This window comes from Nasonia vitripennis, chromosome 1 (genome assembly GCF_009193385.2).
Source record: "Nasonia vitripennis strain AsymCx chromosome 1, Nvit_psr_1.1, whole genome shotgun sequence".
Classification (NCBI taxonomy): Eukaryota; Metazoa; Arthropoda; class Insecta; order Hymenoptera; family Pteromalidae; genus Nasonia; species Nasonia vitripennis.
Window position 1 is genome coordinate 6,900,088 of NC_045757.1, and position 27,384 is coordinate 6,927,471.

At 41.9% G+C, this 27,384-nt stretch overlaps 6 protein-coding genes across 10 annotated transcripts; 5 read left to right on the top strand and 1 right to left on the bottom strand.

The window, feature by feature from the left end:
• Positions 1 to 156: 156 nt before the first annotated feature.
• On the bottom strand, positions 157 to 6,522 carry LOC100121772 (Fanconi anemia group I protein). The gene is made up of 20 exons (XM_001605328.5): positions 6,164 to 6,522; positions 5,810 to 6,096; positions 5,573 to 5,740; positions 5,256 to 5,494; positions 4,846 to 5,185; positions 4,569 to 4,789; positions 4,161 to 4,504; positions 3,955 to 4,087; positions 3,580 to 3,887; positions 3,152 to 3,513; positions 2,903 to 3,079; positions 2,680 to 2,831; positions 2,427 to 2,620; positions 2,193 to 2,363; positions 1,949 to 2,123; positions 1,671 to 1,887; positions 1,517 to 1,589; positions 1,308 to 1,448; positions 1,130 to 1,228; positions 157 to 1,059 (listed from the first exon to the last, which is right to left on the bottom strand). The coding sequence occupies exons 1-20, from the start codon at positions 6,248 to 6,250 to the stop codon at positions 928 to 930; spliced, it is 4,020 nt and encodes a 1,339-aa protein (XP_001605378.1). The 5' UTR covers positions 6,251 to 6,522; the 3' UTR covers positions 157 to 927.
• A 174-nt stretch (positions 6,523 to 6,696) lies between these two features.
• On the top strand, positions 6,697 to 14,030 carry LOC100121754 (multiple inositol polyphosphate phosphatase 1). 4 transcript variants are annotated; one of them, XM_031921882.2, is made up of 9 exons: positions 6,697 to 6,817; positions 10,500 to 10,684; positions 11,269 to 11,400; positions 11,736 to 11,929; positions 12,006 to 12,125; positions 12,199 to 12,346; positions 12,425 to 12,635; positions 12,706 to 12,915; positions 12,996 to 13,560. In XM_031921882.2, the coding sequence occupies exons 2-9, from the start codon at positions 10,513 to 10,515 to the stop codon at positions 13,240 to 13,242; spliced, it is 1,434 nt and encodes a 477-aa protein (XP_031777742.1). In that variant the 5' UTR covers positions 6,697 to 6,817; positions 10,500 to 10,512; the 3' UTR covers positions 13,243 to 13,560. The 4 variants fall into 4 exon arrangements, with proteins under 4 accessions (XP_031777742.1, XP_031777741.1, XP_032452047.1 ...); XM_031921881.1 differs by lacking the exon at positions 6,697 to 6,817 and adding an exon at positions 8,350 to 8,611 and having other exon boundaries at positions 12,996 to 14,030; XM_032596156.1 differs by lacking the exon at positions 6,697 to 6,817 and adding an exon at positions 9,934 to 10,003.
• Positions 14,031 to 14,148: 118 nt separating this feature from the next.
• Positions 14,149 to 16,515, top strand: LOC107980665 (multiple inositol polyphosphate phosphatase 1). The gene is made up of 8 exons (XM_016981790.2): positions 14,149 to 14,642; positions 14,700 to 14,825; positions 14,898 to 15,094; positions 15,165 to 15,281; positions 15,358 to 15,508; positions 15,574 to 15,778; positions 15,861 to 16,064; positions 16,138 to 16,515. Exons 1-8 carry the CDS (start codon positions 14,471 to 14,473, stop codon positions 16,307 to 16,309), a joined length of 1,344 nt encoding a protein of 447 aa, XP_016837279.1. The 5' UTR covers positions 14,149 to 14,470; the 3' UTR covers positions 16,310 to 16,515.
• A 277-nt stretch (positions 16,516 to 16,792) lies between these two features.
• Positions 16,793 to 18,664, top strand: LOC100121734 (multiple inositol polyphosphate phosphatase-like venom protein). The gene is given in 8 exon segments (NM_001161711.1): positions 16,793 to 17,016; positions 17,075 to 17,200; positions 17,272 to 17,468; positions 17,527 to 17,643; positions 17,710 to 17,860; positions 17,922 to 18,126; positions 18,186 to 18,389; positions 18,475 to 18,664. Coding segments are annotated over 8 exon segments (1,332 nt in total). The 5' UTR covers positions 16,793 to 16,847; the 3' UTR covers positions 18,638 to 18,664.
• Positions 18,665 to 18,803: 139 nt separating this feature from the next.
• Positions 18,804 to 23,490, top strand: LOC107980464 (multiple inositol polyphosphate phosphatase 1-like). Its single transcript, XM_016981788.2, has 10 exons — positions 18,804 to 19,339; positions 19,418 to 19,568; positions 19,648 to 20,824; positions 21,178 to 21,306; positions 21,383 to 21,579; positions 21,650 to 21,772; positions 21,857 to 22,004; positions 22,081 to 22,294; positions 22,367 to 22,582; positions 23,212 to 23,490. The coding sequence occupies exons 3-10, from the start codon at positions 20,629 to 20,631 to the stop codon at positions 23,372 to 23,374; spliced, it is 1,386 nt and encodes a 461-aa protein (XP_016837277.1). The 5' UTR covers positions 18,804 to 19,339; positions 19,418 to 19,568; positions 19,648 to 20,628; the 3' UTR covers positions 23,375 to 23,490.
• A 107-nt stretch (positions 23,491 to 23,597) lies between these two features.
• LOC100121717 (multiple inositol polyphosphate phosphatase 1) lies at positions 23,598 to 27,371 on the top strand. 2 transcript variants are annotated; one of them, XM_016981787.2, is made up of 9 exons: positions 23,598 to 23,718; positions 24,495 to 24,721; positions 24,919 to 25,047; positions 25,119 to 25,312; positions 25,388 to 25,507; positions 25,591 to 25,738; positions 25,820 to 26,033; positions 26,275 to 26,481; positions 26,560 to 27,371. In XM_016981787.2, the coding sequence occupies exons 2-9, from the start codon at positions 24,553 to 24,555 to the stop codon at positions 26,888 to 26,890; spliced, it is 1,512 nt and encodes a 503-aa protein (XP_016837276.1). In that variant the 5' UTR covers positions 23,598 to 23,718; positions 24,495 to 24,552; the 3' UTR covers positions 26,891 to 27,371. The 2 variants fall into 2 exon arrangements, with proteins under 2 accessions (XP_016837276.1, XP_016837275.1); XM_016981786.2 differs by having other exon boundaries at positions 23,620 to 23,718; positions 24,487 to 24,721.
• The last annotated feature ends 13 nt before the right edge of the window (positions 27,372 to 27,384 follow it).

Genomic DNA, 27,384 nt, shown 5'->3' on the forward strand with positions numbered 1-27,384 from the left:
CGTATCAGCGGTGGTGTCGTTGCCCTGAGAAAACATTTACGACAGCGCAGTTGAGTATGTAAATCCTTTGAGCAATCACGCGGGTAAATTAGTTTCCGCAAAAATGATTGCAAACCTAATTGGCAGAAAAAAGTAATTTGCAATTCTAAACGAGTATTTTTCCTTTATTGTCTGAAAATGTATACGAATTAAATACTATGTAGCCGCGTGCTGTATTGCTCAATGCTCATAACGTGTATAAACCACTGAGTTAGTCGTAGCCCTTTTAAAAGCCATTCATTTTAAAAGTAAATAAGTACAGAAAATACACAAACAGAGTACGTCATCGACAACAAGTATGCATTCCTTCCTCCCGCATACCATCGATACCGACAGCGGTCACTCGAGATCATCGACAGTACGTGGGAAAGGAAGCACCGGAGAAAACTTCCTCCGTGACTCTCGAAAGTCAAAGTGTGTAGCACACATATATACAAAATCTCTACATGCTATACTCGAGGAGAGAAAGAGAAAGAGATGGCCGAAGAACCGCCCGAGTCCGGTTCAAGCCGGCTGATGCCTCTACAGCGCTATCGCCTTATAAATAAAGCGCCGCCGCCGCTGCCAAAGGGCAGCTTTCGCGAATTCGGGAAGCGCAAGCTTATCGATGCGAGCTTATCCAAGAGAGTCTATCTGATGTTGTACGGAGTTACTGAGCTGTGTGCGAGTATGATTTACATAAATCAGATATATTGTTTCGTTGGTTTTATTGGAAAAGTACAAGAATGTTTTGCTCAACGCTATTTTTATACATTAGTAACTCGTAACAACTTGGATGATACTCACGGATATCGTAAACATCAAATCGAAATACGATATGAATAAATAGAAAACTAGTTTAAATAGAATCTTGAAAAAATATAACTCAATTAGACGTGTGAATTATAACTAACTGCTGCGACGCCTTTTTGACGGACGAGGACTTTCGTCGCTTTCGCTCCTAGACTCGCTCTCCTCTGCTGCATCGTCGGTCTGGTCTTCCTCCTCCTCGTTCTGATTGGCATTGGCTTGCGTTATCATCTGAAACCATCGAAAATATGTTATTTCTATTCGCTTAAAAATTCGGATGATGTTCTGGCGTAAAACTTACCAAACTGACGTTCATCTTCTCAATATTTTCCTTTAGCTGAGTGCTCTTTATCCTGAAATCTCGGATGGAGTCGTACTTCGTATATTTCAGTAAATCCACCTGGTAATTAAGGTATTAAGGAGTGGAGATAAACATTTCTTGACAAAATATACTTTATTATTCAGAGTTTTGTACTTACCCCAGTTTTCTTCGCGAGCAACACTATTTCTTTGTCGAACGTGTCTATGGCTTGTACTACTTTAGGAATAACCATGACTTCCTTCAGGATTTTATTTCGTTGTACGTTCGCGTCATTCGACTTCCCTCCACTCTGCGAAGACTGCCGAAGAAAGTTAATTATAATCATATATGATTCAATTCACCGTCTGTCAAATTAGTTATGCATACCTCGACATGCAATATCAAGTCCATGATTGCCTGCTTCAACGCATTACCAGCCCCTTGAATCACGGGTATGAATCTGTACAAAACCAATACTTTTAGTCGTATAATTTTGAACAAAAAAGAAGTTAAAATTACTTAATCAGATCCAGTGACGTACTTGACCGATTGAAATGCTGGATTCGTAGCGGTCGACTTCTTCTTGAAATACTTGGCCAATGCGCAAGCAAAGTTATACACTTTTAGTAAGTTCTTGAAAATCGCATCCGATGCTGGTCCAGGCATGATTCTCGCGCTAGCAAGGACTTCAAATACACCGAGAATAAACGAGAATTGTCGACATAGACTCTGTTCTCGTTCCTTTATCCTCTTTCGATCTGCAATTCAATCAAGGTTTTAAAAAATTGGTTGCTTATTTGTTCATTTTATAGTACTTACTGGATTCGTTGTCGGCTTCGAGACTGATCAGCGCCGAGTGCTCAGCATTAAGTCTACCTAGTAGCCAATTTACGTTTTGCAGTTTCAGCGAGAGTATTTTATTGATGGCTATGTAAATTATGTATATGTTCGTCTCATTAATCATTTGGAATTTTCTCGTTGACGTAACTTCGCTCTAAAAATTATTAAAGAATAAATTAAGTAATTGATCTTTCGAGTGTTTTAAAACTACAGAAATATCAACCTTATCAATTTTTCCAAGAATCGCGCAAAATTCAATGCAAATATCTTGAAGTACTTCTCCGTATTCCAAACTTCGCTCTTCTATCATCAAGATAAGTTGGAAGATTATTGAGGCTACTGTTATATCGACGATTTCTTGCTCTTCAGCTAATTTTGTGAGCCAGTCAAACATCTGCAATCATTCGTAAGTCGTTAGTCGCGTCAAATTATCTCAAATAAAGCTCGATTAATTTACCTTCTCAGCTTTAATTTCGTTAAACATAATTTTCTGGACGAGTTTGGATATCGTTTCAATCAAGTGTATAGGTATCTTTTCCGCTATCACCTCCTCGGTCTCGTCTTCGTTGAGACTCGCAATGAATACGTCTTTTAATGGAGAGATAAGCCCTTGCAACTGTAGTGAGAGTCCGCGATCCGATTTTACTTCGCCTACACAAGCGTTCTTTTATTCTTGGTTTTTATCCAAATTAAAAAAAAAACAAACTTACATGTTACTTCGAGGAAAGCTGGTAATTCGGACGAATTGAGTGTGCACATGACGTCGCAGCATTCTTTGAAACATTCCAGTCCCAGCCCGGCTGTTTGCCCATTGAAAGAGCTCACGGTCTTCAAATCGGAAATTATGTACTTGTAAAGCGTGCTGTGACATTATTGAATCAATTAGGTAACTTATCATTTACGCATCATCCATGTGTTGTTTGATTAACTTACCGTCCGATGGAGTTGAAATTTTGTTTATTCAATTCCAGGCAAGTCTGCAGATCGTGATCCTTCAAGGTCTTCACGTGCTGCAGAAGTTGTAAACAGGTGCTCAGGATGTACAAATGAAACTCGATGCGTCCTCGCAATAGGCTTGTTTGATCTTCTGTTGCGTAGGTATTTTTAGTGCTGCGGGCGACGAAGTCAATTACTATTTATCCACTAATGAGTAAAAAAAAGAAAGCGCATCGAGATACCAACTTGTACAACAAAATCATGCTCTTTGCCACGGTGTCAAAGTCCATGACGGTTGGCGGCATTTTAATGGCTGCAGGTCTCCCTGGCTTCTTGATCGTCGTGTCGTTGCCGTCTTTATCTTTGTCTTTGTCCTTCTTACCCTTTCCAGGTCCCTTCTTTGTCTTATTTGTTCTTTTCAGATACTCGACCAAGTTCGAATAGCCTTTGAAAAGGGATATAACGCTTTGACTAATATTGACGCTAACTTGAGACCAGGAAGCGATTTTATAAGCTATCAGTGATTCGTACACCGAGATCGCAAGTTTGACGTTTAACAACTTTTGCTGGGCTTTTGGTGTATTATCCAGTAAATCTGTGTCCTCTTCCTGAAAATAGAAAACGTTTTAATATCTGGTTTTATATGAATGCATTTTATTTAGTATTTAGCTCACCAGCCCCATATGCTCGAGATCAGTCTGACACATTCTCTTGCATAACGATTCCAGGACAACAGCTAACTTGTCAATCCTGGCCGATTCCTTGGAAGCGACTCTCAGGTAAATCTTTTGTAGGGCAAAGATGAGGTCAGCCAGGGGCTCTTGTAACACCACCTCGATGCCTTGGGTTGTGCTGCATTTTTCAAAGACGATCGGCAGTGCCACGTTTTCATCCTTTTCGTAGTACTGGAACAAGTGCTCCAGCAACATCTCTACTACGTACTCTGTTAGTTCTTCGTTCTTCAGTATACCGAAGTACAGTTCTTGAGAAAGACATTTTGTTAAAATCATGCTGGAGAATATTTTGTTTCAAAAAGATAGTGGTCCTACCTTTGTACAGGTGAGATCGCACTTCTATCTCGTGTGAAAAGCACTTGCCGAGAATAGCTAGAATCTCTCGACACAGACTGGTATTGTGCCACGGATTCGAGGCTGATCGTTGCGACGGTCTTTCCATTGTCGCCTGTTAAAACACGATCCAATTATTCAAATTTCTCTTACTACACTATTTATATAAACTGGCAAGTAAATTCAACCTGAGTGAACAACGATGACGACGAGGCAACGTTAGACGACGACAACGAGTCAGACTGGCTGAGTGCTGTGAGTGTCGTGAGCTTCAAATTTTTCAGCAGCTGTAGAAAACCTAAAACAGCCATCTTTCGAGTCTCGGTGCCCTTGCGATACAACGCCTTTCTCAAGCTCATGATCAAATTGTCGCGAATCGAGCCAGAGACACGCATCAGTGGTAGAATGGCCCGCAAAACTTGACTCGCTGCCGAGCCGGGTATCACCAACAGCTGTTCCAAGAGAGTCGTTATCCAGACTTGATGCTCTAGCACAGTCATCGTTAGCCGACGACACATGTACGACAGGCAGTCTAGAAAGTAATCAGCAATAATTAGCTTCAAGTTTTATGTCGAATTCGGTAACGTATGTATTACCTGTGTACTGTATGACGTTGGAGCCTGCTCGGACAATTTTGTCGACGAGAATCTCGAGGATAGTTCCACCGGCATCGCTTCGCTTTCTGGCAATCTTCTGAACTATCTTACAGCCGTACTCCCAGGGCAGGTGGTGCTCTGTACCAGCCTTGCGATCAATGCCCAATAGTACAAAGGCGAAATCAACCATGCCTTTTAGGACCAGTTGACGGTCTTTATTGCTGCAAATTATAAAATGTTTAGTTCCTTTCTTCATGTTAAACTATTGGTTTTATACCTGTGATCGATCACTCGGTTGATCGTTTGTAGGACGTTTTGATTATCAGATGACACTCGTCTGAGCCAGGCACTGTTGTTCTGATTTTCCTCTTCCTGGATCCGTCGCAAAACCGCGAGTTTTAAAATTTGAAAGGCTTCGTCTTCGTGCAAACCGGATAACAGCAGTAGTACTGACATGACAAATGTGTCCAGAATGTATTCTGGGGCATTAACCACAGATTTCAGGCATTTCAGATATTCTGTTGAACCTTTGGTGTTATCCAGAGCAGATTGGTAGATGTAGTATATGACTGTACTTTCTACCTCCTGGAGTTCTTTTAAGGAGACTTTGCTTGAAACTGTAAATACAGTAAGAATTTATAATATGCTTAGAGATATAAAATTATAATTAATGTAACTTTCATTAACTTATTGATTCGGATGTCTCTTGGCTATTGGCATCGTCATCTGAGACATTGACATAATTTTCTGCAAAGTATTTGGACAGAGTGGAAAATAGTAATGTGCTGTTGTGCTCACATCCCAGTTTAAGCATTTGATGAGCCAAAGGTGGCAGCTCATTGAGATCAACAGTCATAAGTTTGTTTGTCAACGCTTTCATAATAGTGTCCCAAATAACTTTATCCTTTACTTCTGCCATCAGTTCTCTGAAAAATAAATACTTTGTGGTTACAGAGAGTCATCAGTAGTTCATTTTGAGAAAAAATGATGGCATAGTTACTTACACAAACATTTTTGCTAATGATGTCAAAATTGAAGGTTCCCAGTCAATATCACAAATAGAACGTATAATAATGATTTTATAATCTTTGCCAGTGACATCAGAGCCTCTATGGTTTATGTTATTCTCTTCCTCAAGTCTTTCTAATAGTAAAGGCAGAACATCCTTCCAGCTAAAAAGAAAAAATATTCACACATACATGAAACATTGTATCAAATAAGAATGATTCAAATATATAAACCTCATGAAATCGTCGTCGTTATTCCTAATCCTGTCAAGAAAGTAATCAACAAGCTTGACGAGATGAGCTCTCTCAAACATTGGAAAATCAACCACGATCCTACTAACAATGTTCTCGGCATGCTTGCTGGTAACTTTAGTCTTTTTGAGCGCATCGAAAATAGCTTTGACCAATTTCTGCCATTTATCATGATATCCGTATCCCAGTTCTGAACAAGCTTGGAATATATCATCCAGCATCTTCATCACCTCTGTGGAGCTGAGTTTCGAGAGGACCATTTTGATAAGCTTAAAAAAACAGTAAAGTTAGCCTTTGCATTTGAAATTTTTTTGAAAAAAAAAAAAGCGAACTTACCTCATTGATGTCAGCATTTTCGACGAATTTTCGAAATTGCGACTGGGATGACTTTTGACTGGTTAAATTCTTGTATTGCGAATACATCTTGGATATCACTACTCGCTCTTTGCGTGTCACAACCTGTTGAGTCGTTCAACGACTGCACAAACTAGATATATGTATGTATGCACACAACGAAACTGCATCGGCATATCTACGTGTTATAACAAGACTCTGAATCTAAAAAGACTATAGCTATAACCATGGCTCTTTCTAAAAATGTCACTCTGTTCTGAACTACATTTGTTTACACTTTGAACGCATTGTAACCTGTGCGATTTTTATAACCGGCTAAGTAAGTACTGCAGACGACGCGATGTTCGCGCGGGCAAACTTGATTTTTGTACACGCATGCGCACGATGATTCTTTGAGCTTCGACGGTAACTTATCGACTCGAGGTAAATGGTTGTAGATAATACATTTTTCCGACATATGGCGGGTCGATCGCTTAGATAGTGCGAAAAAATTTTAAATTCTTAAAATAAAATTCAGTGTTGACTTATCGCGATCGATTCGACGAGTCATTTAGTTGTGCTTTGTTGTTAATAATATACTTAGTCGGCGTAATTTCTTCCAAGCTAAATTTTCGCATTTCTTTGGAGCTTTAAGCAGTAAGTAGTACCTCATTCATTTCTCGAAACGCTTTTTTCATCATAAAAAATAATTTCGAATACAAAAATCAAGCGATTATTACAACAATAATAACGAAAAATCGAATATTCCTACAAGATCGACATTAAAAAAAGGACAAATTACATCACAATCACACAACGCATCACCGCGTGAATCACTTGTCGCACTCTCTCAAGCATAATCAGCCGTACAATCGAAGCGCATAAAATCGCGCACTGGCTCACCCACGCAACATATTTTCACAATACACGGAGCAGAAAGGAAAAACAAAAACATCAGCCGAATCGATTAATGATGCAGAAATATCATCAGCGTTCAGCCGATCGAATGCTCGATCACATCACGTGAAGACAATCATCGTTGGTGATGAATAGGCGCAGAAAACGGAATACGTCCGTCAAAATTAATAAAGGAAGTGAGGCTCGCGTTGCGCAACTCTTGGCGTTCGATATGTTGAGCAATTATTGTACGGCGATGCGCAGCTCGATTTTTTTCTTTTTCTTTTTATTTTCAACGATTCTCGACATTATCGCGCATGAACAATCGAAGTTCGCCACTATCAACAAATCGCTAGACTAGAAGCTCGACATATTGTACCAAGCAAATCATTAATCATTTGAAATACTCGTAAAACGTACAGCAAGAAACTCACCGAAGCACCACAAGCCTAGTCTTATTAGATTTCAATTATACCCATGACTAACCCACAGTACTTGGTCGCGCCAAGTGTTTTCCGGATGGGCTAACGCCCAGACGACGACGATGAGTATCTCTCAACGTATAGTCAAGATCGAAGGTTGTACGTATGTCGCATGTCTGCGAGAACACACTCGCGAGAAAAATAGGATTGCTATTGTCGAGGTCGGCAATTACGGTTCTTGGCCTTTAGGTGCGTATTATGGCATTGTCATGGCAAGGACTATGACGCTCTTAGATATAGATAAGAGGATGTGTCGGTGTACTTGAAAAAAACTGGAGGCGTTTTTTTTTCATGGTTTTTCAGACAGCGAAGGATATGGGAAGAGTCGGCTTTTGTTTGGGGGATCGGTTTACGAGCTCTGGGATCGGCTTCTTGCTCGATTTTCTCTCAAAGTATACATCGTTCTTGTGTGTCGAGGAAAGTCATATCGGTTAACCTTGAAAAACGAAAATGTTAAAAGGAGTCAATGATAATGTCGCAGTGTATGTATATAGCGCGAGTCAAGGATCGGATTGCACAATTGACGAAAAGTGCAGCCGATGACGTCGGTAAGCGGCCAAGGATTTCTGGATCGACGCGTTAGCCGAAATTTCGCGACTCTCCCGATACCGATCTCTGCACCGTTACACACTCTTCGATACAACTATTATCGGCGAAAATGTAATCCTATATCTCAGAGTTCCACAAAAAATAGAAAACTCGAAAAAAATCCCAAGATCCACCTGCACAGCCGGGCGTAGGTCCGCGCAGGCGCAGAAGATCGGCGCCATCGGGGCGGTCACTTTTAAAGCCTCTGCGCCCGCGTCTCACCTCGTCGTGACAGTCGCGCACTTGCTTCATTCACTCTCGGACGTTCGCTCGTGGGGGTCCGATCTTTCTCTCCGTACACACCAAGCAGCTCCGTAATACTTGATCTCGCATATTACCACAGTGAAGTGCTCGATAACCGCCGATTTTTTTTCGAAGATCGGTACAGTGTCTCGTCGCAAGAAAAAGTGCGAACGAAGGAGAGGAAAGTGAAGGCGCGGCGAAAGTAAAGGAGAGAGAGAGAGATTCACTTTGACTCGCTCACGTACGTATACGTGTATTTACGTCGAGTTTGTAGTAAGAGGATAAAACGTTCACCGGTTGCTGTGTACATGTGCGCGCGGAAAAAACTTGTTTTTGCCCTGTGCTCCGTTACTGCGGGTAATACGCTTCTGATTTCGTGGGAAACGATTCGATTTTTTTTGCTGTTGTGTTGTGACGTAAAAATTGGATGGAAAGCGTGGTCGGATTGCGACGTGAGCTAGAAGTGTAAAGAGCGATTGATCGTATATTAGGTATTTTTATATGCGTATGCGCGAGCGGCAATTTGTCGCTTGAGCAAACATTGCGTGTCGATGGGTGGACGCGCTGTACTACTGTGCAGTGCGTGGGTTCTTTTAAGTATATGATGTCCGTTGTTTTAATGGCGTGTATGCGTTTGCGCGTGGATGGAATTATATATTTCGGGTAAACGCTTTGACAGCTATAACGTTGTTTCTTCGAATAAGTCAATTTATTACACTAAAACTAAATTTCGTTATTAGATATAGAATGTAAAAGTTACATCACGCATACGAAAAAGAAAAATCCGATCGGCTCGGAACTGTTTTTCGATACACATAAGAGCCAGAGTGCATCGAGGCCAGGGGTCACTGACTCACGGAATATTCGTCCATGTGTGACTGCCGCTGCAACGCGTACCGCTCGTAAAGGTCGAGTTCTATACGGTGCATAGGTGGAGCCGTAAAAAATCTCGGATATGATTTTCCCACTCGGACCTTTCGTCGTCACTTCATCGCTCGTAAAGATGTATACAAAGGTATGCCGCATTACACCGATCGATAAATCGAAATCTCCGTAAAATCGTTAGGCAATCGGTAAGTCGACGATGAACGAGCCCGTGAAAAATTGGTATTTCCGGCTATATTTACAATAGCGCGTCATCCTCATCACGGCTCGGTTATTGGTTACACTTAGCGGCAATTAAATTTGCATGCTCACACTTGAACTATTTTTGCTAGTGATTTACAAGCCGGAAGAGAGAAAAAAAAGATCGGTAAATATGCGACACAGTAACAAACGAGCGGCGTACGAATCCACGAAATTACCATGAATGACTCAATCAGAAGCATTGGAAAAAAGAATCATTATCTCGGACTGACAGTTGCGACGACAAACGAGTCGCGTCTTGACGTATACTGCATAAAATACGTCCCGACAGAATAATGAGACGGTGTGTACGGCGGTGGTTTTCAATTCGCGATATGATGACCGACAATCAGCCGGGAAACAACGACGAGCGGAAGCTCCGATAAGACGATACATTCTGAAAACATTGTATTGATGGAAAAAGAGAATCGTTTTTATTTATCCTTTTTTTTTTGTGGAATTATTATTCGCCGGGTTGAATCACACTACGTAATGTATACTATTGAGAGTAAGTTACAAAGGAAATCGGCAAAAAACCGACCGCGTACGTATGACTGTTCGCTCATCGATATTTCTAAAGAACGACGCGGCTCGCCAGTCAATGAGCCGCTACGTTTTTTTATGACATCGGCATTATTCTGTGGGAAGGTTCGAAATTTCCATTGTCATCTTGAAGAAGAATTCCAAGTCGATTTTTTTAAAATCTCTACCTTCACCACAAGTGTAAACCAGGATAGCTTCTCAGTTCAGTCCGTGAAAGCGTATGCGGCTCGTCTCGCGGTGCGTGTAACAGAATACGAACGTCCTCGATAACGAGGCACCGGTGCGCGCGCAAAAAGCAAGCGACGTTGCTTACACTACAATAACGTTAACAGTACAATGGCATATGTACTGCCCGCGTGGAAATTAGGAAACGCCTGTTTAGTTAGCCGGTTATCGCCTACTCGGCAACTTGTGAAATCGGCTTTGTACGTTTATGCGATCACGTGTGTTGTTGTTTTCAGGTGAAGCAGCAAAATGAGGTTATGGGCGGCGGCGACGCTGCTCCTGCTGGGTTTCCTGACGGAGGAGGTAACGGCCAGAGAATCGGATTACTGTTATGCCTACGAGCAGGATCCGTATCTGTTGATGGGGACCAAGACTGCCTATCAGTTCGTGCAGGGCAGAACGAAGATACCACCGGTTACTAGTGAGTATATGATCGATCGCGTGATTTGTAATGCGAAGGCGTGTGTCTTATTGAGTTTGTCATTGCTTGGACCATTTGGAAGAACGAGGGACGGTTGTCACGTGATTTATCGCGTGAGAGAGAGAGAGAGAGAGAGAGAGAGAGAGAGAGAGAGAGAGAATGCCAATTGTGAGCTTAATAAGTCCTACTTTTTTAATTTATCGAAGAATTAAAATCCAATTTCATGCAGAGTTAAAGCGATGAATATGACCGCACATGATTTTTCGAAAAATAGATTTCGACGACAGCCGCATTCGTACGCTGCATACTAGAACAACGGCAGCATCGTCTTACACACAGTCTCGGCTATTACGGCCGCAAATAACAACTGGGTTACGCGGTACTTAAGAAACGCTTAGTTTACGTTAATTTGCAATTATTACATTGTTTCGCTAACAACCGTTGCAGCGTCTTCGCTGAAATTCATGCGACTCTTCGCCTTGTCCTAAATATCGACTAATGAGATCATCGCTCGAGACTCTGTATTGACTTTTTACTTAGTATATGTACCAATTTCTCACATTAGAAACTCGCAAAATTTTCAGACTGTGTACCAGTGCAGATGTGGGTCCTGACGAGACACGGAACCCGCTTCCCCGGAAGAAAGGCCATAACTCAGCTGCACACACTGCCCAAACTTCGCGACCAGATTACCTACAATCACGACACTAGAGGAAGTAAGTCCACTTAAGCAAGGCCTTGAAGACCATGTATACCATCATTATCGAGTCTGAAAGTATCCTCCTCCTCAAAAACAAAAAAAAAAGAATACAATTGTCAGAAATCCGTTTTCTCAGTCGCGAGTTCTATGAGCGGCCGAATTACGTAAGCCCATTAGAAGTTCGACGCTCATTACAGTAGAAGCTCGTACAAGCGTTGCAAATGCGAGTTGACCTACTCTGGTTCAGCTGCCGAGCGTTTCTCGGACATGTCAATATACCTACGCGAATTAGTGTATTATACTCGCTCGAAGCTTTGCTTGTTTTGTGATTCGCGCGATGTTATTTTGCAGACGGTCGGCTGTGCAACACTGATTTGGAGAACCTGCGCAGTTGGCAGCTGAATCCGAATTTGACTGATGCGTTGGCGAATTTCTTGACGGCACAGGGTGAGCAGGATATGCGATTGCTCGCCAGAAGACTGCAGAGCGAGTTTCCCGAGATCCTTAGGCCTGATCCTCAGACCATCAGTTATCAGAATTACAAGGTAATGCGATACGTTTTTGTGACTGACTTTCAAATTTGGATGAGAGTTTTTAATCGAAGGATTTAACTTTCCACAGTTCCGCGCTACGCAGACTCAAAGGACACAGGCTAGTTTGGAAGCTTTTATGGATGGACTCTTCAACAGTAGAAACGCAGTGCCGGTTGAACCTACTCCCGATAACGATACCTTGCTCCATGTGAGTATCTTAGCGTTGTGTTGTAAAAGTGCAATATGATGAATTCTGAATTACAAAAATTATGGTTTCACAGCTTTACAAGAACTGCCCAGGCTGGGAAAGCAGTCTGAGTCGTGACCACGTCGACGCCGAGTCCGAGAGGTTCATCGCCGGATCCGAATACCAGAATCTGCTGCAGAGCGTCAGCCGGCGACTTGGCTTCTCTTACAAAATCAACAATGGTGCGACCTACATTCGTTACATCTTCCTTTACAAAGTTTGAGATGAATACGCAGTTCACTGACTTCATTTTTTTACAGATTCAGTCCAGCTGATGTACGACATGTGCAGGTACGAAAAAGCCTGGGAGGTAAACCGACTATCCCCCTGGTGCGCGATCTTCAGCTCGGATGAGCTCAAGGTGTTGGAGTATCTCGAAGATCTCGATTACTACTACTATTCTGGACCTGGACGTGAGATCAACAGCAAGCTTGGCTGTCCGTTGCTCAAGGACATGTTCACGCATTTCAGGTTTGTGTTGTTGTAGTCAATAGTGCAATCGAACGTGCCGATGATGATTAACGATTTTTGATACGTATAGGAATCTCGAATCTGGAAGTTATCGAGAGGAACCCAAAGGCATCTTCTACTTCGGTCACACTGTGACGCTGCAGAGTCTTCTGGCGGCGCTGAACATCGGTAAGGACAATACGCCACTGCTGGCCAGTAACTTTCACCAAAACGGCAGGAGAAGCTTCCGTACCTCTGTTCTTGGATCCTTTGCCTCTAACCTCATCGCCGTTTTCTACAGGTATTACACTCCTAAGAATAAATTTCAAGATATTTTCTGTTCTTGAAGTTAATGTTAAAACTTTGTTTTTCGTGCAATAGGTGCGGTGATGCAAGATCGCCGAACAAGGTGATCTTCTACCTTGACGAAGTTCCAGTACAGCTGGAGGGCTGTAACGTGGGCCTTTGCGACTGGGAGTATCTAAAAGAGCGCTTCGGTCGTGATGTCGATCAGTGCAACCTCGACTTTTGCTACAACCCTAACTCTGCCAGTGGACTAGTCCGGAACCCCTTAGTATTACTCGTCACCGTCTTTCTTACCGGCATTGCGGCGCTGCGGTCGCTCTAAACGCGACTTTGATGATTTATGCGTATAGTCGCGTATTGTACATATTAGATTTAAACGTGCGACGATCTCCCGCACCTGTGAGAATTAATCGTGAATTTATTGTATCGTGTTTGATGTTACCTCATCAGCCTTAAAGGGAGGTGGGAGATATAGGTTCGCAAATCCGCCACGGGGTATTTAGTATTTCAAATGCCAAAAAAAAAACTAAAAGCTGTATTGACATTTTCTTTCGGTAGAATGATTCACTTATCTCAAACCTATGGCGCTCTGTTCATTATATTGATGAAATTTCAAATTAAAAAAAGTTAATAAGTAAAATTGGTGTTTGAGGTTGGCGCTGTAATAGCATAAACACGCGTAAACACCTGCTCATATTTCACAACTTTTACAAAAACCAAAAGTCCGATTGGTATTTTTTTTCGGTAGAATGATTCACTAAACTCAACACTATGGCGCTCTGGTTTTTCATTGCAAGCTTTATTCAAAAAGTTGTATGGAACAGAAAAACAATGTTTTCAGCTCCCACATCCCATTAATAGCTTTTATTCCGTCCGATAATTGCTGTGACTCTTACCGTGCATTTTATAGTGTACATGTGCTTTACACAAGTTTGTTATGATTAACAAGTAATATCTGAGGACTTGCTTATACTATAGCATATAATGATATATATATATTTTATTTTGTTAATAACGATTTTCAATAATAGTATTATTACATTTTATATACAAGAAATAGTTTATTGAGAAATGTTACTATGTGATTAATAAAGATGTTTTTAATCAGAATTGGTTAATTTTTTGGAATGAAAGAATCTTTAACAATTTTTTGAAAGAATGTATAACACAAGACAATATTTTGTTCTATTGAAATGTTTTACTACATATTTACTATCGTTTTGAACAGATTACTTACTTACTTAGCATATCCGTTTTATCAAACGCTATCAGTTTTCATGTTATATATAATCTTACTCATTATCTACAAGTTGACTTACTGCTGGGGATTACAACGATAACTGCTAATAACATATTATACATGCAAATCTTTGAAGCCGTTCATTTCATCACAACAGTAAATGAATTGACGTGACAGACTTCGTCTTTTTAACTTTTTCTCATTTGCTGCAGTTGTGATAACGTAAGTGTTTAAAAATTCAACGTGTTATCAGAAATGCGGTTCATTAGCTCAGGGAAACTGTTCAAAGTAAGCTTTGCAGATCCAAACAATGTCTGCTTCAAGCATTATAATATTACTGGCCCTACTGTCGGTCTTTCTTTTTGTTGTCAATGGAGATGAAGAATGTTACGCGGAGATCGATATACCTCATCTCTTGATGGGCACCAAGACGGCTTACGAATCGAGCAGAGGAAATGCCACTCGTTTACCAATTGAATCAGGTTAGTTAATATTAGTATGTAAACTTTTTATCGTATATTATAAAAATTTGTGTGTAGCATGTAAACCAGTGCAAATCTGGGCATTGATTCGACACGGCGCGCGTTACCCCGACAGCAACGTGATCAAGCAGTTCTCACAGTTAAATGGATTGCGAGACGAGATTCTTTTAAACCACAATCAAAGTGAGTGAATTATATAACTATTTGTAGAGTGAACAGCTCAGTATGATGCATCGAATATTTTTTTTATTTAAGGGGGTAAGCTCTGTGATGCCGATTTAAAAAATTTACGAGAATGGAAAATGAATCCGGAGCCGAACAAGATGCCGGCAAAAGAGTTGACCGAGAGCGGCAAGAAGGAGATGCGAGAGTTTGCCAGGCGCCTGAAAGATAGCTACCCCGAACTCCTGCATGTGGAAAGTTCGCAAAACTGTACAGAGGCGGACTATAAAGTATGTGCACTGTGTGGCCAATCTCAATATTGTATTATTCCATTTTCAATAAAATTGTTGTTATTGATAGTTTAGAGCGACAGATATACAAAGAACGAAAGCGAGTATGGAGGCTTTCATGGATGGCTTGTTAGAGGGGAAAAAGGTGAAACCGGAAGAACCACCAAAGAAGGATTCGCTTTTGTATGTGAGTAATAGGTTTAATTAATAATTAAGTGTTATATAGTTCACTATATTGAAGGCACAACGACATTTATCTACAGACGTACAAAAATTGCCCTGCGTACGAGGACAGTTTGATATCCGACCCCATAGTTAATAGTGAGACAATTAAGTTTACAAACGGTCCCGATTTTCGAGCCGTTCAGCAAAATGTGTCCGATCGTCTTGGATTTGAGAGTCTCATCGACACAGGTATGTTACATATTGTCATCGATTAATATGAAAGTAAACTGCAACGCATTCCTTGTCGATCCCAGATGCAATGTTGTTCGTCTACGAGATCTGTCGCTTCGAAACGGCCTGGCACGGTCGATCAGCCTGGTGCGCAGCTTTTAGCTCAAAGGATATCAATGTACTCGAGTACCGGGAGGATATTGGTTGCTATTATTACTGCGGACCTGGACGACGCATAAACGAGATGCTTGGCTGTCCACCATTACAGGACATGATCAGAAGATTTAGGTGAGATTCGTGTTGTCTTATTAGGATTGCCTACACGATTCATTGTACTTTTAAATATATATTCATCAACCATGGCACTTAGAAATTTTGAGAAAAATGCCGACGAGCCCAAAGCCGTCTTTTACTTCACACACACGGTGACACTTCAGGCAACTATGGCAGCAATGGGCATCGGAAAGGACAAATATCCACTTCTATCCAGCAATTACCATGCAGCAGGCGATAGGACGTTCAAAACTTCACTGATAGGACCGTTTGCCGGTAATCTAGTGGCCGTCTTTCACAGGTATGGCCAGTCTTCAATCATTCAATGGATTATACAGTAAGTGACTGATGTTGTCATAACCATTCGTCTAAAGGTGCAGTAATAATGGAGTGACTCAACACAAAGTTACTCTACATGTATCTGAGCGTTTGTGGCCAGTCTCCGGTTGTGCCGATGGTATCTGCGATTGGGAGATCTTTGAACAAAAATATGCCGACGCAGCTGATCAGTGCAATTTGCATTTTTGTAACTCGCCAATAGATTAGTCGAGAACCTTTCAATACTCATTGGTACGGTTTTATTTGTCGCAATTACGACGCTGCTATCTATTTAATTTTACTTATTTGAAGATTTGGACATTTGCGTAGTATGTCTACATGGGTTTTATAGGTTTTACACGTGGATCATGAATTTCACATTCGTATGCGATGTTGCTTTAACATTAAAATACACTCTAATGATTGTTAAGTAAGCTTTATATCTATTTTATTGTATGATGTTACTGTGAAGTTTATGATAACGCCGAGTATAGCTAATCCGAATTAGCAGAATTTTCGTGGCAGAGGATAAATCAAAAAGTTTTGAATAATCAACTTGCAAAGAGGCTAATGTTTGGATTCCATTTGAATGTTTCCTTAGCCAGCAGCTTTGTAACTAATGAAGCTATTAAATTTATTGCTCACGATAAGCTAATAAAATATTCAAATAAAACAAGCTATTATATCTTTTCAAAGTTGCTTTTACCTTTCAGTCCGTGCAAACTACACGCGAAACTTTGTCTATGACTTTTTCAACGTTTTTGCAATGACTGTTCTAAGTATAACGTTGTTAGCTCTACTATCGCTCTTTTTTTTCGTCACTGATGCCGAAGAACGATGTTACGCGGAGAACGATGCACCCTATCGACTAATGGGCACCAGGACAGCTTACAAGTCGGCCAGAGGAAATGTCACACGACACCTAATTGATTCAAGTAAGTCGATATTGGATTATTAATTTCAATGTAGAGTAATGGGTCTAATTGTTCAAAGGATGTAAACCAGTACAAATCTGGGCATTAATTAGACATGGCACACGATACCCTAACAGAGACGTGATCGAGAAATTTCCGCAGTTGAACCAAATTCGAAATCAGATTCTTTCGAACCACGTCAATCGTAAGTGAATTACGCAGTCATTTTCTTTGAGTTATTAATAAAACCCATCTATTTTGTAATTCAATATACAGGAGGTAAGCTCTGCGCCACTGATTTGAAAAATTTGCGAGAATGGAGAATAAAACCAGAGTCGAACAAGATGTCGGCAAAAGAGCTGGCCGAGAACGGTAAGAAGGAGCTGCGAGAGTTAGCCAGGCGCCTGAAAGAGAGCTACCCCGAACTCTTGCGAGTCGACAATTCGCGGGACGACTGGGAGACAGACTACAAAGTATGTTTTCTCGATTTTTTTTATCATATCGAAATTGATTTACATTTTATGCTTATAGTTCAGATCCACGGATACGCAGAGGACAAAAGCTAGTATGGAAGCTTTCATGGATGGTTTGTTGGAGGGTAAGAAGGTAAAACCAGAAGAACCACCAAAGAATGATTCGCTTTTGTATGTAAGTATAAAGTTCATGGTGTGACATGTATCACTGAATTGAATTCACAACTACATTTATCTACAGGCGTACAAAAATTGTCCTGCGTACGCGGACAGTTTGATATCCGACCCCATAGTTAATAGTGAGACAATTAAGTTTACAAACGGTCCCGATTTTCGAGCCGTTCTGCAAAATGTGTCCGATCGTCTTGGATTTGAGAGTATCATCGACACAGGTATGTTACAAATTGTCATCAATAGGATTGTAAACTGCAACGTATATCTTGTCGATCTCAGATGCAATGTTGCTCATCTACGAGATCTGTCGTTTCGAAACGGCCTGGCACGAACGATCAGCCTGGTGCGCAGCTTTTAGCGCAGAGGATATCAAGGTATTCGAGTACCGCGAGGATATCGGTTGTTATTACTATTGTGGACCTGGACGACGCATAAACGAGATGCTTGGCTGTCCACCATTACAGGACATGATCAGAAGATTCAGGTGAGTTCTATTCTCAAGATTTATCAGACATTATAATAACATGGGAACAATCAATTCAGAAATCTGGAGAAAAATGCCGACGAGCCGAAAGGCGTCTTCTACTTCAGTCACACAGTGACACTTCAGACGACTATGGCTGCAATGGGTATTGGCAAAGACCCATACCCACTCCTGTCGACTAATTACCGTGCAGCAGGCGACAGGACGCTCAGAAGTTCATTGATAGGACCATTTGCCGGCAATCTCGTAGCCGTCTTCCACAGGTATGTTAAGTAAACTTGTTTGAAAATCAATCTCACTTCTTTCTAGACATTTACGAACGATATTGACAAACGCATCCGTCTATAGATGCAGCGATAACAAGACGACTCGACACAAAGTAACCCTCCATGTGTCTGAGCGCCTCTGGCCTGTATCGGGATGTACCAACGGCATCTGCGACTGGGAGATGTTCGAGCGAAAATACGCCAATGCCGCTGATCGGTGCAATTTGAATTTCTGTTATCAGTGAGAAAATAAAATAAAAACGATGCGCAGAACTGAAGATTATTCCAGGCTCATAAAACTTTTCCCAAGACACAGCAGTGCGACCCAAATTTGGATCGTTTCCAAACGAGAACTTATCTGGTTCTTTCATTGAGACTGGAAAAGTTGCTAATTATAAGATATACGTATATTCGAATCTCATTCGATGAATACGTCTATACCGATCAAGTCTGCATTCAAAAAAGTATCGTAATTAACTTGTATCTTTTTAAACAAATAGGTACAGGTTGTGTGATCAGTGATAAGAATGATTCAAACACTCCTAATAAAAAATTTTTCGCATCTTCATACGCCAAGGTTTTTTCCAAAGATTCGTATGGAAAGCTACGAAATTGCAGTTTTTTTATTTTGATTCGTCGATTTTAGAATAAAGAATAAACTACAAAGTAATATCGCTGATATTTATAATGTATAAGTATTTTTTGCTGATGTAAAGGGATGTAACCCACAAAATTGCCTTCGATAGCGATTATTTTTTAAACAATTGTATAATACAAAAATTAATTCATTAGAATTCTTTGATGAAACAAACGCTGCTTGTTCAATAAAAATGACTTGCTATAGTTCATACGAATGCCCTTCCCATTAGGAAAAACTTCAGGAACGATCGACCGTTTTATTCCGTAAAGTGTCAAAAAATTCGACGACACACTTCCATACGCATTAGGTATATGCCTCTAATCAAACGCCGTGCAATTCTATAACTTAATCAATCGAGTTTACTCAAATATTTACTTTCGAACAGCTGTACAGAAACTGTGTTACACCTACCAGACAAACTCGGACAAGGTTCCTCAGTTCAAGGACCACATCACCAAGTTCACGGAGGGTTGAATCTCACACAATTCTGCAAGACGCAAATGATCGTCTCAACTTTGGTGGCGTCATGGAAACAGGTATTATTCCATAGATTCCGTATCATCATATCACGAGTCGATGAATTGTCTCCATTTCCATTGTTTACCCACACTTTAGATAGGCTCCGCTGACGATGTAAACGACGCCTGTCGATACAAAAATACTAGTCTGCAGGTTTTGGTCCTTAGGGCTTGAAGGTACCCAAGCACGTGACCAACTGCGATACCGCATGAACGAAGAATGAGCTGATTGGTCATTCCCTCCTATAACGCGACTTGACAGAACTTTTGGGGTTCACTCATTGCTACAACGATACGCCAAATGAGCCGCTGTTTGGATTGTCAATTGATTGTCATGCAAATATCGGGAGTCTGGAAAAAAATATCAACTCCGATCATCTCTGGGGAGGTCGTTTTTTCTGGTGACGCAGTACAGGGTATGAGCTGTCTGAATATTTCACTGTCCAGAAACCATACCAGATGATGGGCTCTACAAAAGAGTCCAGCTAACCAATTCGTAGCTGTTTTTACTACCAGTATACACCCGTCTTCCGCTTCGACGATCAAATTACAAATATTTTGAGCCAATCAAACAGCAATATCTGAAATCACCCATAATTCGATTGTTGTAATACGTGTAGTACCTATGATAAGAAAGCGTTCAAAACAAGGTCATCATCTTTCGCGCGCATAATAAATATCCGCGCGCGTCTCGATCGCGCGAGGCATCTGTACAACTGTTTATGCGCGAGAAGACAATATTCTCAACGGAAACACTCCGCTAACGCAGATCAGTGCAATATAGACTCTTGTTATCAATAATAAAACATATGTACACCTTAGACCGAATTATCATCTCTTTTATCATCGTTACAAGCCGGAGACCGGCATCGCTCTCGCTCCCGATATGTGTATAAAAAAGCCGTGCCTCCTCGCTATCTTTCTGTCTTTCCACTGGCGAACGTTACTCTCTTTTGGAACGTCATCGAGCAGTGTCCTGCTGCTCGCGCTCGTAGCTACAAGTACCTGTTATCATAATTATTAAACCATTGAAATTTGGATACCGCAGTATTTCCTAAATCCGTAAGCTGGCTTCGAAATGAAACGGTGGGGATTCTGGTTGGGAGCCCTCGGGGCTGTAGCAGTTTTGGTGGTGCTTCTGTGCGTCTTCCTCATAAGTCACTCCAAGATTCGCTGCTACACGGAAGAGGAAGATCACTACCTGTATCTGGCCAGCAGAACTACTTACGAAAGGGCTCGAGGACACAATCTCACGCGGCTGCCGTCGGATTCGAGTGAGTCTTTTAAATTTTTTTTTCTGCTGTGCGATTGATTCTAATCTAATCCATAATTCAAATGCCGCTTTAATAGCGCGATATATCATAGCTACTTTTTTAAAATTCAGTCGAGCTTACTCAGCTTTACCACGTTACCTTGATACCATCGTACGTCAGACTGTTTTCTTCATACGACTCCCGTATGCCATTATTTTAATATATTCAAGCTTGTTTTTAGATGTATATTGCTTATACAGCTTTGCCAAGTCATCACCAAAAATATAACTCTTAGAATAAACTGGGTCATCGGCAGTTTTTCATTGTATTACATCCCTACGTGATATTACAAAATACCAATAATTCGTGCGCAGAATGTAAGCCGGTACAAATTTGGGCTTTCATCCGTCACGGCGCTCGGTATCCGGAACCCAAGCTGATCAACAGATATCGGAAACTGGACCAGCTGAGGGACGAAATCATCGAAAACCACGAGAAAGGACGTGAGTATGATGAACTAATCAAAAATTTCTCCCGAAAAATTAATAGATTATACTCAACCGATCTTACATGACACAGGGGGTAAGCTCTGCGACTCCGATTTGGAACTTCTGAAGCAATGGGTGCTGATACCACCCGCGGACGAGATACCACCAGCTTTGTTGAACAAAAACGGCGAGGAGGAGTTGAAGAACTTTGGCAAGCGCCTGAAAGATACCTTCCCCGAACTCTTGAAGGCGGGAAGCATTCCGGGCGCCTCGCAAAAGGATTACAAAGTATGAGATTGTTCAGTAAAACATCAACAATTTTTCCATTATATGATAACGTAAAATTTCGCGCGTACAGTTCAGAGGAACGGACAACCAAAGGACACAGGCTAGTCAGACAGCCCTGATGGAAGGCATATTCGAGGGCGAGGGAGTGACCGTAGTCCCGGAGAAGGTCCCGAATAACGATTCGCTCTTATACGTACGTATAATCGAAAAACTTTCCACTAGTCCTAAATACTCCGAACTAAAAAAAATGCAACACTTCAATCGCGTGTCTGTTCAGGTCAACATGAACTGCCCAACCTACCAAGCGAGTCTGAAGCTCAACCCCTGGAACGAGTCTGATGCATTCACGGAAAGCGGAGCTGAATTCAACGCTACTGTGGAGAGAATCACCGAACGTCTCGGCTTTGAGGAAGAAATCGACCGAGGTGAATAACTTACATGCAAACAATAATAAACCTTATCTTTACGACGCTCTTGATTGTATGAAAATCTGCCTATCAGGTACGGTGCTTCTGCTCTGGGAGATATGTCGTTACGAGACTGCTTGGAAGAGAAAGGGACAGTGGTCCACCTGGTGTCTGGTTTTCGATCCCGAGGACATGCAAGCTCTGGAGTTCCGCGAGGACATCGGTACCTACTACTACGCTGGTCCTGGAAGGCCCATCAACAAGCAGATAGCTTGTCCTACGGTCAAGGATTTGGTCCAACGGTTCAGGTAAATTTATTCATCCTTTGATCATAAGGCTAATCGTTGGGATGAAGGTGATAATTTGGTAAACGTACACAGAAACGTGGTGAAAAACGGCCAAGAAAAGAGTGGCGAACCAAAGAGTGTCTTCTACTTCGGCCACACAGTCATGCTCGCGGCGACGATGGGCGCTATGGGCATGACCGAGAGCGAGGTCCCGTTTGTGGCGACCAACTATCAACAGATGATCGACAGGAAGTTCCGAACGTCGCTCGTCGGACCTTTCGGTGGCAACCTCATCCTCGTTCTCTACAGGTATACTTGCATTCGTTATGCTTATAAAAGACTCCGAACACGTACAGACTCCGCTGGTCAAGGCTCTAAGATGTTTATTTTCTGAAAATACCTCGATAAATATTTTCAGTTAAATTATATATAAAGCCCGGGCACAAAGAGCCTTTGCAAAAACCCACGTCCCAATTAGCCTCAAAGCGAATAACAGTTGCGCCACTGTATATTGATAGCGGAAAATTTCACGGAAGATACTACAAGAACTTTCGTATATAATTACGACATTTAATGGTTATTCCGTGTGCAGCTATTCGCAAGGCGCTATCTTCAAACCGCTGATAACTTTTGGCGCGCATACAAGACACAAATCGTTCTCAAAACAGAGTTCCGAGGTATTAAAACTGAAAGAGAAGAGAACATTCGTTTTGATGGTTTATTTGTGAAAGCCCAAACATCTGCTCTTTGAAAAATGATCGTTACGCTCTCGAAATTCCCTCTCGTCTCGTTTCTCCCCCGCCGGACACACCGTCCATACCCGCAATTAGAAGCCATAATACGCGCTTCGCTCTCGTACACGCGGGAAATCCCGCGTATATACTATATTCTCTAACATGCGTATTCATCACTGTCTCTCTTTTTTCTCTCTCCTCCAGATGTAACTCCGAAAACAAATCCACCCACAAGGTTACCATTCACGCGACCGAGCGTCCCTGGTCTCTGCCCGACTGTCCCGACGGCGTTTGCGACTGGGATACCTTCGAACAAAAGTACGCCGACACTGCCGATCATTGTAATTTAGATTTTTGTTACCAATAGGTTTAAGGAAACAAAAGAAAAGAAGAAAAACGAGGAGAATTTGAATAAAACCAAAGACGCTATAATAATGTATGTACATATGTATAATAAACACTAACACACTTCGTTCGATTTAACATTTCGTTTTTTTTCTTCTTCTTCTTCTCTCTTCCGATCCTCCCATCCGTTACTGCGGCTCTATCCCCTCCCGACCGTTTTTTTTCGCCGTCCGGCGAACGAACGTCCAGTACTTTATGTATAGTTGGTCACTTACCACGAGTGTGCTGTGTAGTGCGGTCGCTTTCTATCGTAGCACGCGCGCGGGCGCGCATGTCGAGCATTCGAATTCGCTGATTCGGCGCGAGGTAAGTTGCTGAAATTTATATACACTCGTGTGTTGTAAGTATAGCTGTGTGATCGTTTTGTCACTTTTGTTCTTATGTATTGTTACACGCTTGTCTCTTTGTGGTTACGCGGACAAAGCTTACTTTATTAAACTCGATCGTGTCGTCATGCGATATGCATTAGTCCGCGCGTTAAACTGGATTAATTGACGGAACGCGTGCGCGCGAGAGAGCGAGTTAGATTTATGAGTCGATCGGCCGGGCTTGAATCAATTCATTGTTAATGAATCCGCGATGACGGAGAAAAAAGTCGCGCGCCGATAAAAAAGGGGTGAGGCCGCGTGTATAACGCGTTCTGAAGTGTCCAGTTAGAAAACTAAGGATAAATTACTGTAGGCGTACTTGTATTTTAGTATCTCTCGACGCTCGGCGGTACTCAAATCGAGGCGATAACTCATACGCGGCCAACAATTGGCATAATTATGCTCGTCGCCGTAATTGTTGCATCGTTACTTACATGCAGGCCGCATTAGCATACAAACGAAAACTATAGTAGACCTTTATATAATAATACCAAATTCGACGCTTCGTAATACAATGTGATTACGGCGATCGCGAGCTTGACACATCGCGACAAGTGAAAACGTGTTAACATTGAGTTTCCTGCTTCGATGCATGATCTTCGCAAGGACAAACGTCAACAATCGGTCGGCTCTCGAGTCACGTTCTCGATAAATAAACGTCTCGCAAGAGCGCTGGAAAAACTTTCATTATTTTTTTTGCACGTGAAAAAACAGCTCTACAACCCAGTGTCTTTCGAAGCTGCAATAGTGACCCCAAGTACAGTAGCGCAAGATGCTGGGAGCGTCGATAGCGATTCTGCTGGCTAGTGTGGCCCTCGTGCAGCCTGCCGCGGTGGACCAGGAGCGCACGTGCTACGATCCTCGAAGGGACTTGTATCCGTATTTCAGCACGAGGACCGCCTACGAGCGGGTTCACGGCAACGTTTCAAGGGCCGAGAGCTGTGAGTAAAAGAGTATTTCGTAAGCGGTGTCATAGAGAAACATTGATGAGACTATACAGCGTTGTGCAATACTGAATAGTGGGAAAACCATTTTTCTTTTAAATCTTGACCATTGGCTCTAGTTATATAATTGTAGTGAAAAAAAGTCAAATTGGACTGTTTCGAAAATTCATAATCGTATTGTTATTCTCGTATAGCTTGTGTTCCGATGCAGATATGGGTGCTGTCGAGGCACGGAACTCGATACCCCGGAAAGAAGGTGGTACCGCAACTCCTCGCTTTGCCAGCGATGCGGGACCAGATAGTGAAGAATCACGAGAAAGGGGGTGAGTAGACTCGAAATCAGTCGGTAAAACCGGGTTGTCGATGTCATAATAACTTCCCGACACTCGAACAGATGGTCGTCTATGCGACGAGGATCTGCAGAAGTTGAAGAACTGGAAGCCAGATCGGAACATAAACAACGCGATGGCTGATTTGCTGGCGCCTCAGGGCGAGGATGACCTTCAATTCCTGGCGCAACGGTTGCAACGCGCGTTCCCTGAGCTGCTGCAGGTTGACGCGCGGAACGTTCAACCAGACGATTACGTTGTGAGTAAATTTTTGGCGATTTAGAGAATTAAAAGTATTCGTAATTTTATATGTTTGTTTTTTTGTAAATTCCAGTTCCGATCAACGGACACGCAACGGACCAAGGAAAGTCTCAAGTCATTCGCTCGCGGTCTCTTTGGTAGGAGCGAAGTTGCTAGGGTCATGAATATACCCGTCAATGATACATTGCTACAGGTAAGTCCGTTTCTACGTGCACGATTGCACAAATTTTATCAGTAGCTGACATTTTAACAACGAGCTTTTATCCCGATATTCAGCCGAACAAACACTGCCCCGCGTGGGACAAAAGCTACGACCCGATTCTTACTAACGTCGAGCGCGACAAGTTTACCAGTGGCCCAGAGATTAGGAGTTTAATCCAAGGTGTAAGTCAGCGGCTTGGATACGATCGACCTTTAGATTTTGGTAAGTTATTGTACGAGAAAATCCCTTTTTTCAAATGTCGGTAAAACAGGAAGTGTCGGTAACGGTCTCTGAAACATGCAGAAAAAACCATCAAATCGATCTACGAAATGTGCCGCTTCGAGAGCGCCTGGTACGTGAATCGCACGTCCGTCTGGTGCTCAGTTTTCAACAAAGAGGAGCTCAAGATCATGGAATACCGCGAAGATCTGAACTACTATTACTGCTGCGGTCCTGGTCGCGAAATAAGCGCAAAGGTCGGTTGTCCGCTGCTCAGCGACATGTTTCAGCACTTCAAGTGAGTGGAATATTTATTATCGGATACATGTGCGGCTGTCGCGATAGATGATGCAATATAGGATTTTCATGCTTGAGCTCGATGCTCAATCGAGAGTGAAACTCGCAATCTGAAATGCGATTACTTAGTGTCGTTGGGTGCACGTGTGGAGGTTACGACAATAACTCTTGACTTTTTGTTACTTTTCTGTTCGATCGATCATGAATGAAATTTTCACAATTGTTGCTATCGATTTTTGCAGGCGTTTGGCATCGGGAAGCACAAATGAGCCCAAAGGCGTTTTCTACTTCGCACACACGATGACTCTGCAAACATTCCTGTCAGCCTTGAAAATCGGCTATGAACCACAGCCACCCCTAGCATCGAACTATGCCAGCTCTGCAAACCGCAAGTACCGCACTTCCATCCTGGGACCGTTCGCTACCAATGTTGTCGCCGTCTTCTACAGGTCGGATATTCGATTGATCAGCCTCATTCAAACATTTTTGAATTTATTTTCATCAATAATAATAATTATCAATTTCAGATGTAACGGTGCCAAGCCTACGAACAAAGTGACCTTCCACGTGGCGGAACGACTGACGCCCCTAGTCAGCTGCAACGAAGACGGCACTTGTGACTGGGAATCGTTGGAGCGCGAGTTCGAGGATCAGGTCAATAGCTGTGATATGGAATTCTGCAACAAAAAACCTACGGACGAAGAGGAGATGACTACCACGACGGAAATTCCGACTACGACCACGATGCCCGGTAATGAAACCGATGCGTCCGATTCGGCAGCGGAGAGAACTTCGGAACAGATTTTAACGTTGACGATCGCTATGATTTTCGTCTCTACTATAATGAATGGACTGTAGATCTGTATTACCTACATGGCAAACCGTTTCTGTAATAAAAATTATGAAGATTAGGTGAAAGTTTCGGTGTGACGACGTGAGATATTTAGGGTAACAAAGATTTGCGTTTAACACTTTTAAAGGAAAAGATCTTGAAAAATCGAAGGATTACTGACTACTCTGTGGAACAGTTAGTAATTTTGCGTGCTTTTTTTAGTGATTCATATAGATCTGTTTTATGTATACGATAAAGAAAGTTGAACATGACATAATGCTCTCCGCATAAAATGCTTAGGTAACAGTATTAAAGTAAGCCATTGTCAAATACCCGCAAACGATAGTTTTTAATTACTTTTATAATGTTAAAATAGTACTTTATTACCACTATAAATCATTTTTCCAGCGTAAAATCCTATACTAAATGACCTTTTACTTATTATTATTTTTTTGACATTTTACGTGTTGATAATGATTTTGAAAAATAAATGTTTTTTTTTCACCACAAGCATTATATC

What these genes read in the sequence shown, in the direction of transcription:
- LOC100121754 (XM_031921882.2), top strand. Translation starts at nt 10,513, where the DNA reads ATGAGGTTATGGGCGGCGGCGACGCTGCTCCTGCTGGGTTTCCTGACG. An exon ending in CAATCACGACACTAGAGGAA is followed by an intron (nt 11,401 to 11,735) that starts GTAAGTCCACTT and finishes GTTATTTTGCAG; the next exon opens with ACGGTCGGCTGTGCAACACT. An exon ending in GACATGTTCACGCATTTCAG is followed by an intron (nt 12,636 to 12,705) that starts GTTTGTGTTGTT and finishes TGATACGTATAG; the next exon opens with GAATCTCGAATCTGGAAGTT.
- LOC100121717 (XM_016981787.2), top strand. Translation starts at nt 24,553, where the DNA reads ATGCTGGGAGCGTCGATAGCGATTCTGCTGGCTAGTGTGGCCCTCGTG. An exon ending in TTCAACCAGACGATTACGTT is followed by an intron (nt 25,313 to 25,387) that starts GTGAGTAAATTT and finishes TGTAAATTCCAG; the next exon opens with TTCCGATCAACGGACACGCA. An exon ending in GTTGTCGCCGTCTTCTACAG is followed by an intron (nt 26,482 to 26,559) that starts GTCGGATATTCG and finishes TATCAATTTCAG; the next exon opens with ATGTAACGGTGCCAAGCCTA.
- LOC100121772 (XM_001605328.5), bottom strand. Translation starts at nt 6,250, where the DNA reads ATGTATTCGCAATACAAGAATTTAACCAGTCAAAAGTCATCCCAGTCG. An exon ending in AATTTCAACTCCATCGGACG is followed by an intron (nt 2,832 to 2,902) that starts GTAAGTTAATCA and finishes ATAATGTCACAG; the next exon opens with CACGCTTTACAAGTACATAA. An exon ending in ACTTGATATTGCATGTCGAG is followed by an intron (nt 1,449 to 1,516) that starts GTATGCATAACT and finishes TTTCTTCGGCAG; the next exon opens with TCTTCGCAGAGTGGAGGGAA.
- LOC107980665 (XM_016981790.2), top strand. Translation starts at nt 14,471, where the DNA reads ATGTCTGCTTCAAGCATTATAATATTACTGGCCCTACTGTCGGTCTTT. An exon ending in TCGTTTACCAATTGAATCAG is followed by an intron (nt 14,643 to 14,699) that starts GTTAGTTAATAT and finishes ATTTGTGTGTAG; the next exon opens with CATGTAAACCAGTGCAAATC. An exon ending in TGAGAGTCTCATCGACACAG is followed by an intron (nt 15,509 to 15,573) that starts GTATGTTACATA and finishes TGTCGATCCCAG; the next exon opens with ATGCAATGTTGTTCGTCTAC.
- LOC107980464 (XM_016981788.2), top strand. Translation starts at nt 20,629, where the DNA reads ATGAAACGGTGGGGATTCTGGTTGGGAGCCCTCGGGGCTGTAGCAGTT. An exon ending in GATTTGGTCCAACGGTTCAG is followed by an intron (nt 22,295 to 22,366) that starts GTAAATTTATTC and finishes AAACGTACACAG; the next exon opens with AAACGTGGTGAAAAACGGCC. An exon ending in CTCATCCTCGTTCTCTACAG is followed by an intron (nt 22,583 to 23,211) that starts GTATACTTGCAT and finishes TCTCTCCTCCAG; the next exon opens with ATGTAACTCCGAAAACAAAT.